Here is a 10,809-nt window from a genome sequence, read left to right on the forward strand (position 1 = left end):
AGTTTCACTCTTAAGCAGAAATCTTGCCAACGAAGCTAAAAACGCAAAACAAACCAACTTTACCTGATGTCAAATATGTGTAAAAAACTCATTGGCCTAGCTTGCCCAGGTAATCGATAGAAGCGAAAAAAGTCTTGCGCGCAATTTATCATTCGGGAGTGGACTTTTGTCCCGAGGCGACACTCATTTATAATTCAGGTCACGGTTATTACAGTGTCCGAAATGTAATACCAGCAGATTTGACTTAACACGGAATGGAATCTGTGAGGAATAAGTTATTATGGTTTAGTGATGGAAAGAAGTTTGAAACAAAAAGTAGATATACATCAATTAATTCTCTACATGTAGTTAGTATATTGTTTCAGATGGAATACACTAAAAAGAGAATAAATAATTATCAGTCCTAACTTAGACAGTGTCACTATGACCCACAATGCACTTCAGTATTGAAAAGCACTATTAAAATAACTGTATACATCTTTCAACTATTTTTCAGTTTTCCATGCACCTAGAGCATTTCTGGATATGGCCAGGGGCTATGGGGTTTTGGGAGAGTAGAAGGGGCACCCAAATGAGTGTTTGCTGAAAGTCTTTAGTTTGGGTTATAAGTTATATAGTAGAAAATGCCAAATGAAAAAAATATTTCATTGTATTGCATAACTGAATATATGTTGTGTTGAGTATTGGGGTGGGACATTTTGTTCAATAGACAGTGGTAGAAATCTGCCATCAAACTATTTGATTTATTGCACACACTTTTTGTAAGATTGCAATTGATGCACATGCTCATAGTTTTGATGTTTATCTTATACCATTATGTTACCCTGAAGATGACCATGTACCAGGGCTGTCAACCCCCCCGACATATTCAAATCTGGATAATTGATAGGGAAGGGACATGACGTCACAGCGCGTCAAAAAGCGCGCGAAAAGACGTCTTTTCGCTTTGTAACATTTGATGTGATTGGTTTATTTCTGCCCAATCAGATTATCGCTTATATTACAATGACCTGCTTGCAAGAACAGTTTATGAGGAACATTTTGATTTTGTTAGCGATTTAAAATAACACAAAATAATTGGAATTTTATGGTTGTGAAAGTCGAGTCTCACAAGAAATGGTCAGCTTCGGCGATTATCTGGGAGATTTGAGACTCTAATCTGGAGACCGGGAGATACGGTCCAAAATCTGGAGACTCCCAGTATATCCGGGAGAGTTGACAGCCCTGATGTACTGTAGGTCCAAGCTCAGTAAATTAAAGAAACTATTTAACTAAGCCTGATGAAACAAATATAATCAAATGAAAATAAAATTGGCCAAGTGCAACTAGTACTAGTGGTAAAGATGAGAATCTTAAAGTGCAAATGAACCCTTTGACAATACATTCAGTACTGGTTCTGCATAAAGTAAATAGTTGATTGGTAAAATATTTCTTGATTTGAGTGATGCGTCTTTAAGTTATTAAGGTTTATACTTCCAATATGTTAATGATGATGACGTCAGGTAAGGTATTTGAGTGTTTTTGTTGTAACTAATAATACTAAATGCTGGCCATTTTGAAAATAAAAATTGTTAATAGCTTTCATGTAAACCATGAGTAAAATGATGCTTCTTAAATACTGTATCTATGAACCAGTTCGATTTTGTATATTTGATTAAGCCTTAATAGACGTCACATCATTAGCATATTGGAAGTATAAACCTTCATAACTTAGAGACGCATCACTCAAATCAAGAAATATTTTACCATTCAACTATTTACTTTATGTAGAATCAGTACTGAAAGTATTGTCGAAGGGTTCATGTGCACTTTAAACAGTACATTTAGTTAAAACAAGATTATGCTTTACTGATAAGAGCAAGCATTAAGAATAAATGCAGGACCCCACTTTTTACTTTCAGAACTATCTTCCCCTTAAAAAACAAATGAAATTAAACCAAATTTGTAATGCCTGACAAGTTTATTAGGTGTGACCAAACTGTCACATGTCACACTTTATTTACAGCTGATTATGTAAAAAAAACTTTAAAAACATGCTTGCAAGCAGAATTACATTACTATCATACAACCTGATCCAACTTCTCCTTGATTACTTTTCTAAATAAACTTAAATTGGTCAAAGATGCACCTATGTGCCCTGTATCTACATACAATACTTCACTACCAGGCCAAATAATCCCTGGTTCATCTATACAGTCTCTAGGTACATATGCATCTCTCTTGGCGGCTATGAACTTAGCAAGTGCTGGGTTCTGTGGGCAAGGGAAATTTTTAAGATGAGTAGCCCTGTTCATTAGAAGATTCATGAACTGTACAGTTTCTGGATTAATCTCTTGCGTTTTATCAATAGCTTTGCTGATTTTCAAAGTGTTAGGAACATAATCAAACAGTGCTTCCTTGATGCTATGGTAAATGTGCTTTTTTTCTAGATACATTGTCTGTGACTGCTTCCTTTCGGGTTGATCATTATTGTCAAAGAAATTCATTAAATGATCACATTTTCTCTCTGATCCCATAGAGTAATCAGCATTCATATCATCTCTGCCATGGAATGAAGAATTGCCTGCAAACAAGTTGTTTGCAATAACTTCTTCGTTTAAACCTGCAAATTTTATAATATTTTCTCTGTAAGCATCATCTTCAAGTTGCTTCTCAAGTTTCTTCCATGGAAGAGAATTTTTCATTACTCCCTACAAAACAAGCATATACCAAATTAGAAATTATACGGAGGACATTTCTAAATTGGTGCAATGTGTGCATTTAAGGAATAAATAAAAGGGAAAAGTGGGGGGGGGGGGGGGGGGGGGGGGGGGGGGAGGGGGGAATGATTTATAATCATCAAAACCCATCAAAGTGTATAAACCGAACCGTAATCTTCGTTCTGCATCACAAGTTCTTCTATCAGCACAGTTTTAAAATCTTAAATCTTATGGTCATCGCTCCTTCTCTGTAGCTGCTCCTGAACTCTGGAACTCACTTCCAATATCTCTCCAAAATGCATCAAGTCTGGCCTCATTCAAAACTGGACTTAAAGCTTATCTCTTCAAATTAGCATATTCTTTGTAAATAATTTTTATTTTGTCGTTGTCTTTGTCGTTTGTTTACTAGCGCTTAGAACAGATTTGTATTTGCGCTTTATAAATAGATAATAATAATAATAATATTATTATTATTATAATCAGAGTTATCAAGAGTCTGATTACTAAGTCAGAAAGAAAATTGAATAGACCTACGCATCCCAAACAAATTTGCTTGACTGACCATGAAACAATGGTTTAAAGTGGATACTGAACTTGATTCTTTTATTCATCAAGTCCAACCTCAACTTAAAACCATTGTTTCGTGACCAGTCAAGTGAATTCGGGATAGGTCTATTGCTTGTGTTTATTGCTTCTGCGTGATCTGATCTCTAAGGAATGCTGCTAATATATTCTTACATTTCATCATCTGATCATGTGACTGGTAGCTACCTAACATAAAAGACATTTTCCAGTTCTAAATTACTTCTGTGTTCCTTGATTACAAACTAACTTACTCAGGGTTAGCCATATATCAGTGCTTAAAATATTCACAAATTCCAAGGATAAAGTAAAGAATGCACAACTTCAACAATAAAGACACATTTAATTTCATGGACCTTCACTAATAAACATGAATATTCTACACAAAATTGAGGCTAATCCTGAGTAACTGAGAACTTGAAACTGGAGTATTGGTTGCTTAAGCAACTGAAGTGGGCATGGAATGCTGGGAAGTGGGCACTGTCTGGCAGACAAATATCTTAAATGTATTCTAATGATGTAATGTTGTCAAAAAACTGTGTGCCCTATTACATTTTTTTAAATAAACTATTTTGAAAAAATCAAAAGGTCACTCAATACATCACAGTTAGGTTTATGTGCTAGAGAAGAGAACCATATTCCTGAAGGAGTGTGAAAATGTTACATGTCTACTAAAACCTATTCTGTCATAACAATCAAGCATAAGTTATTGACAATAAGAGGAATCCAATCAGAGTTTGTTAAAATATGGAGACCAAAATAAATGCACTCAGAATATTAGTTTAAAATTATATGTTATCATGCACCTATCAATGTTAAAGGACAACTGACCCTCCAAAATGACCCATTTTTAAGAGGAACTACATCATTTGAGAAGTCCAAAAATCCAGTTTTTAAAGGGGATAGAGCATCCATTTTTCTAAAACAATTTTTTGAAAACATCGCATATATCGCTCTGGTGGCCGCCATCTTGCGCTTTTATCGCGGGCTCAGAAAAATAGCGTAATGACGTCACAACGTCACAAGAGTTCAAGCTTCCAGTTGTTTGCCTGACTTCTTCCTCAGTTTCTTATACGTTTTACTCAATATTTTGCGAAAAAATACAACTTGGTCATCAAATTAAAGGCATGTCAGAATTTAATTCTTCTTCCGAAGGCTCGGACAGCTCGGGAGACGATTTCGCTCAAGAATTTTTCGGAATGGACGACGAATTTGGTTTACGGCCATATCAGTTTGAACCAGAAATAGAAATCTCCTCAGATGAAGAGTTCAGAGAAGGATCTGACAGTGACATTATTGAAGACGATGAACAAGAGAACAATCGACTTACAAATTCAGATTGGTAAGTCGTACTTCTGTCTTATCACAAAACTGAACTACATATCCATTTTATATAAAATCGTATCTTGCCACTCGTGTTCTTGCAATCTGTTCTTTAGATATTGGTATGCATGAATCCAGTTTGCGACCAAAAGCAATACCAACTTTCACAATTTTAATTAAAAACATGTTTAAAAACATCGCTTGATAGTCAATAAGTTATATACTGCAGGATATAGATACAGGGATATAGTTGTGTCACAAGTTGTGTATGTATATTCTCACTTGGGACAATCGTTGATAATGTTCAAAGATACTAAGAATTGTTTTATTTCTGTTAAATAGGTGTACCTGTGGTAGCTGCCAAATTATGGATTCAATATCTGAATGCATTTGTTGCCAAGAAATCGAAAAAGTGGTTGCAACATGCCAGTCTGTTGTTGAAGATGGAGATGCTGATGAACCACCACCATGCATTACTCAACATCCTGGATTCTTACCTGTTTGTGCCAATAAGTATGTTCTTCGAACCGCATGGGCTCAGTACAAACAGCAGTACAGTAATGCGTATGAAGGCCCAGAGCACAAGCAGTACAGACACATTGCATATAGGCAACTAGCAAGATGGTGCTGGGGAGTTCTTGGAAAGGAAGTTCGGGTTGTTCTGCCCTCTTGTGCTGTCATGTGCATCAGAGCACACTTCCCTCCCCCTGGACTAGAGGAGGACTTTGAATTTGAAGGTTTTCACTATGCAGATGATTAGCTTGGCCTAAAGTTACATGGAGTTATTATATACATTTTATTTATTCCTTACTTCATTTCATATACACAGAGTGGATTTTTTTCTATCAGGATTTCTGAATTGATAAATTGAAAAGGAAAACATGGAAAGGCTGAGACCAAAATGTATAAGAGTAGTCATGAATTTATTCTTAGATGAAGTACATATAGAAAGTTGTTTATATAAATGTTTTGTAGGTTTTGCATATTTTATTATTTAAAAACAACTACACCTAGACAAAATATCCAGCTGAATAGAGAACCTAGTGTACAAAGCACTAGTGGACAAAATCATGAGCTAACCAAGCAAATTTTGCAGTTATACTAGACATGGATAACCAATATTTCCTGGGCACCAATTTGTCTGAAAACAAGGCTAGTCAGTATTGTTTATAAAGAATTTGCCTTGAAGTAGCATGCTATAATGGATTCAAAAATTGTTCTAAATGAAAAAAATATTCTCTTGGTGATAGAATCCCACCCCATCTTAGAATCTCGGTACTGACTAGTCTCATTGTCAGACAAATTGGCACTAGGAAATCTTGGCATCCAGGCTTGTCAGCCATTTATGGCTCATATATTTTTTTCCCAGGCAAATAGGCCCTTTGCAGCTCAGTAATCATGTGCTGATTAATTCACTGAGAGCAAATGAATGAACATCTTGATTCCCATGAGTGAAAGCGAAAGTCACTATTCAGCTGGAATTTTTTCTATACTTCATTCATACTGGGAGAGACCCCATATATAATGGAGCGTAGATAGTTAAAGAAAAGACCTCTTTTAAGATTTCATTTAAAAGTCAATCGTTTCCTAAGTGGTAATGATATTTTAATACAATTTTCATCTGAACATCTAAAAACTGCAAACTTATCTACCACTTTAATCAGGTCCCCTTCACATTAATTACATATTTTGTTTATAGCAGTTTTACTTGGGTCTGTCATGTACCTTCCCATTTGTAGAAGCATTGTAATTATTACCAGTAATGAACACAACTGTTCAAAGATGAGGGGGATTGGGACGACAGGCTTACTTGACAGTTCTTTCAAAACAGCTATTCACTAGAGTACAATCACTAAAAGAGTGCCAATGATGCTTTGCATTATTTTCTACTAAATAGTGTTAATTAAAAATAGGAAATGGTTAGAATTAGCATCACTTAACACTACACATTTTAGTGTTTGTAGTCTCTACTACATTCCATTTAAATTAATTACCTAGAAAATCTTGACCGGTGTCGTTCAATCAATTCCTGTTTGTCTGGGGCAGGAACACTAGCAATGTTTCTTGGTAATTCAACCTCTTCAATTGGGTCAACCCCTGCAGCCTCCATGCCACCCTCACAAATTTCAAGTACTTTCAGTTGTAGCTCAGGGAGGAAAGCATAGCTTTTTCTTTGTAAGACTGGCTTAACAACCCAGCGCTTGTGCATCTTAGGGAAGCACTTGCGATAACGAGCTTCTCCACTCCTTGGGCCTTTTTGAACAATTGCTTGAATTCTAGCTGTATTGAAATTGTTGTCAATGGCAGCAAGTTGAGTACGAGCAACCATTCCCTTGTAAGAGAAGTGCTCTCTTTTTGAGCAATACTTCAGCATCATCGAATGATAAACTTCAAGCCCTCCTGTGTGACAAAAGTCGGTCAATCTTGCCAAGTCATTAAGTAACTTTGGTTGAAGGACAACCTCTTCTAGGGCCACATGAGCTGGTGACCCCGGCTTGATCCAGTGTGTGGTGCGCACTTGTCTGCAGGTTAGGGGAGGATGGGCACACTTTTTGAATACCTCTGCATCCTTCCAGGAATGCTTGTTCACGCAATGGTGAGCAACAGATTTCCACTTCTCTCTCAAAAGTTGTACATCCCCATTACATGTAGCAGCACACCACCAAAGATGGTTTGAAATGGATTGTATCCAGGGTGCCAGCTCTTGGTTTTTCTTCAATTTTGCTTTCTTGTTCAGCTATTTTACAATTGACTTGGAAAGATGCCACACATCATACTGGTGTTTGATGTGGCTAAAATCTTTTGCCATAGTGCTGGTGATGGATGTGTGTCTGTCAGTTGTGATACATTTTATACTGACCGTGTCTTCTAAAGTGTTCAAACACCTTAGAAACCCCTCTTTCTCCATAGCATTGGAGCTGGTTACTTCAGAGACTTGAACAATGCTGAAGGTGGCAATTTTCCCTGTGCTTGTCTCCATCATAGTATATGTGCCACATTTAGCACTATGGCCAGGACTGTCACTTCGGCCATCACCATTGAGATTTACTATGTCCTTATTTGACAGCTCTTCAATTACAGCAGCCTCCTCTCTCTTCCAAGCATCATTAACAACAGGAAATAGGTAACGTTCCTGATGTCTGTAAAAGACCCTCTCACTCAGAAATTTTAGGCCAAGACAGGATGCAAAGTTTTGAAGTCTGGTAAAAGTATTACCAGTAAATAATATTGATGAGGAAATCAACAAGTTCCCAATAGCTAAGCGATTTAACATTGGCTGTGAGTACCATGTCAAAGCATGATGTTTCATACATGTAGTTGTCACAATAAGTAGGCTGCCTTGACATACAAAGTTGACATCAGCGACAGGTGCTCCACAGCTTCTACAAAACTTGAATAACTGCTGCAAACAAGAGTTAAATACCAAATATTTAGGTTCTTTGATATGGTTTTCAAGAGTTTTATTGCAGTCTTTGTTTTCTGGCTCTAATTCACTGTCCGTTGTTGAAACTGTCTCTTGCGATGAAACAATGAAACCATCATCATCGTCACTTAGTGGGAGTCCCTCTTCCTCTGAAAACAAAGACTTTTCTGACTTTTGTGGAGACACTGTTGGCATTGACTTTACTGGTGAGGGGTGATAGCTAGTACTGTAGCTGTGGTCGTGGAAGCTCACACTGAGTATTTCATCTCTACTGATGTTTGGTGAAGGGGAGGGATTGTAAACTGTTGTTGTGTCGGCATCTTTATAGTATCCAGGCTCTGTCTGAGTTGATGCAGTGGATGTTACAACATATCTACAACCAAGGCAACACTGAACACCAATCTCCTTACAAAGTGGTTCAGGAGAGAACTCTGGTGTTTCCATACTTGGTGGATCTTCACACGAGGGATTTATTGTGGCACATAGCTGCTCCACATTCTTTGAAAATACAAAAATAAACAATGTTTTCAACAATACTATAAACCATTCTTCGAGGCCTACTTTACCTTAAATAATACAAAATAAACATATTAACCAACAATGCTATAAATTATTCTTCCGTGGTCATTTATCCAAGCAAATTTGGAATATTACGGCAACATTGTTATGGTTTACGAATAAATATCAAATGTAAACTAAACACGTGCAAATAACCATTTTGAAAATTTCAAGTATCGATCAAATATTACTAGCTATACTTATGATTTTAAGCAACATTTCATCTATGAAAGCATAAATAGCTAATGATTGATGACTCGCTTCGGTATGCATTAATAAGTCTTTTTCATGAGTGATTATTTCGAAAAACAATGTAAACTATGTTATGTATAAATGACATGTTATCTCACCTCTTCGTTTTGTTTGCGTTTGAGCCGGTTCTCTGATGTAGCTCTTCTTTTAGCTGGCTTGCAAAAATTGAATACTGACGGAACAGCATCGCTCTTTAATCTCCGGTTAACTGCTCCATCAGATCCACTTCAAAGCATGAATCCTCGAAGTGATCGCTGCAAACGTAGCAGTTCTTCAAAGGCGGCAGGTTCTCTCTCTTTATCCGCGCTATCCATGCCTTCTGAAGAGCTATTTTGTTAGGAATTTTGTGGTAGCTAACAGACTCAGTTTTGGAAGAATGGTTGGTGCATTCTGGCACACAACAATGGACCATCTGGATTAAGAAACTTACTCTAACTTAGACTATTAAAAGATCGACTAGCACTCGAAATATACAAACTCAACAAGTTTGGAATGCAAGCTTCACGTTGTGACGTCACGGCATTAATGCGGTAATTTATTGCGGGCTCAAATATGGCGCTCTTCTATTGCTATTTTTCGCGAATTGATTATTTCTTTTCGGCGACATAGAAGCTGTATCAGAGTTCAAAGTTGAATTTATGTGATCTATGTACGTTGTAGTTTTATATGAAAAACGGCAATTTTTGGGGTCAGTTGTCCTTTAAGCCCCAGAGTGGTGGCGGAAAGAGGGGCTGCCCTAGGGAAATTGACATTATTCAGTATAAACATATCTAGATGTACTAAGGGTAAAAATAACTTTTATCAGTTGTCTGGGGGTGGGGGGTATTAAAGATTTCAAATTCAAAATTCCCCTGGGGTTGCCTGCCCTAGCCTCCCACCCTGGGGCTTAATATTATTAGGTATAAAATGTACCGAAATTACCTTAGTGAAAACACAAGATGCTGTGCTCCAAGATAGACAAGGAATAACAGCTAGTGGTTTGGGCCAAATAGTAGATGCCAAAGATGCCATATTTCCCCCCATGGAAACACCAGTGATGCCTAACGGTCCGTAGCCTTGACTTTCACACCAATGTAAAAGAATACTAGACTCCAGAATAAGAGAGGCACCCATTATGAAAAGATCGATGACGTATTTCAGACTAGATCGCTGCTGGTCAGCTGGCTTTCTTAAACCATAGAATGGATTTTCTAAAATAATCGAGGCAATACAATGCTCATGAATCAAGGGCTTTGCCATGAAGGTTCGTCTTCGCCAGTAAAAATGGTCTCCAGTTCCGGCTAACTGGATACAAATGGGCTTTTTATTTTTGTCTCGCCATTTCGTTGGTGTAATCACTTGAAATCTTGCTAATTCACTCTCTTTGGGTAGTAGACCAGGAAAGTGCTTCGCCACTGGAGACAAGAAGTGCCCTTCTGCAATATAATACGAGTCTTTTTTCCAACTTCTGTCGATGGAGACAGGATGAGATGGCGTTGCTAATTTTGAACATTTAGAAGATACGTTGAAATAATCGCGACATTCAAATAGCCTTTTATAATCTTCTAAATTCCCCCAACCTTTAGAAAAGAAACTAGAAAGGATAAGTCGCCTGTATAACACATCGCTTTTGCTTTGTATCTGGGACGCCACAGACGCCATGCTTCAAGCATCTCTTTTCCTTGTGGCGAGGGATGCGAGGGACTGAAACACATCGGGTTTTTATCGGGACATAGTCGGATCAGTACTCGAACAAGTCACGACGAGTGATGTCGACCTATAATCGAAATTTTTTTCGAACACGTTTGATCTTTTCATTGGATTGCGACTTCGAAAAGCGTAGAAGATATTAAGATAATCTGCCAAAATAATAAAATAAATTCTTAGTGCAGGTTTGATGCTTTGTGTTTTGCTTTGTTTGCCTGAACAATCGTGTACTGTTCGGTGACACGTCGTATCCGAGGAATGTCGTCCGACGCGGAAACGAAATTT

General features: G+C 37.4%; 3 protein-coding genes across 3 annotated transcripts; 1 reads left to right on the plus strand and 2 right to left on the minus strand.

Moving 5' to 3' along the window:
* Positions 1 to 1,941: 1,941 nt before the first annotated feature.
* On the minus strand, positions 1,942 to 10,504 carry LOC116298973 (cardiolipin-specific deacylase, mitochondrial). The gene is made up of 2 exons (XM_031707575.2): positions 9,760 to 10,504; positions 1,942 to 2,690 (listed from the first exon to the last, which is right to left on the minus strand). Exons 1-2 carry the CDS (start codon positions 10,477 to 10,479, stop codon positions 2,061 to 2,063), a joined length of 1,350 nt encoding a protein of 449 aa, XP_031563435.2. The 5' UTR covers positions 10,480 to 10,504; the 3' UTR covers positions 1,942 to 2,060.
* LOC148907463 (uncharacterized) lies at positions 4,120 to 6,612 on the plus strand. The gene is made up of 2 exons (XM_089036929.1): positions 4,120 to 4,623; positions 4,947 to 6,612. Exons 1-2 carry the CDS (start codon positions 4,409 to 4,411, stop codon positions 5,362 to 5,364), a joined length of 633 nt encoding a protein of 210 aa, XP_088893055.1. The 5' UTR covers positions 4,120 to 4,408; the 3' UTR covers positions 5,365 to 6,612.
* LOC148907464 (uncharacterized) lies at positions 6,390 to 9,191 on the minus strand. Its single transcript, XM_089036928.1, has 2 exons — positions 8,937 to 9,191; positions 6,390 to 8,526 (listed from the first exon to the last, which is right to left on the minus strand). Exon 2 carries the CDS (start codon positions 8,470 to 8,472, stop codon positions 7,342 to 7,344), a length of 1,131 nt encoding a protein of 376 aa, XP_088893054.1. The 5' UTR covers positions 8,473 to 8,526; positions 8,937 to 9,191; the 3' UTR covers positions 6,390 to 7,341.
* Positions 10,505 to 10,809: the final 305 nt, after the last annotated feature.

The sequence above is a fragment of the Actinia tenebrosa genome, unplaced genomic scaffold, assembly GCF_029948245.1.
Source record: "Actinia tenebrosa isolate PJP-AT-01 unplaced genomic scaffold, QUT_ActTen_1.0 PGA_scaffold4__44_contigs__length_22323623, whole genome shotgun sequence".
NCBI classification, from domain to species: domain Eukaryota; kingdom Metazoa; phylum Cnidaria; class Anthozoa; order Actiniaria; family Actiniidae; genus Actinia; species Actinia tenebrosa.

Bases quoted from the DNA above. Each gene is read 5' to 3' on its own strand.
- LOC148907463 (XM_089036929.1), top strand. From the start codon at position 4,409: ATGTCAGAATTTAATTCTTCTTCCGAAGGCTCGGACAGCTCGGGAGAC. The intron at 4,624-4,946 runs GTAAGTCGTACT...TCTGTTAAATAG, and splicing joins CGACTTACAAATTCAGATTG to GTGTACCTGTGGTAGCTGCC.
- LOC148907464 (XM_089036928.1), bottom strand. From the start codon at position 8,472: ATGGAAACACCAGAGTTCTCTCCTGAACCACTTTGTAAGGAGATTGGT.
- LOC116298973 (XM_031707575.2), bottom strand. From the start codon at position 10,479: ATGGCGTCTGTGGCGTCCCAGATACAAAGCAAAAGCGATGTGTTATAC. The intron at 2,691-9,759 runs GTAATTTCGGTA...CTTGTTTTGTAG, and splicing joins CATCTTGTGTTTTCACTAAG to GGAGTAATGAAAAATTCTCT.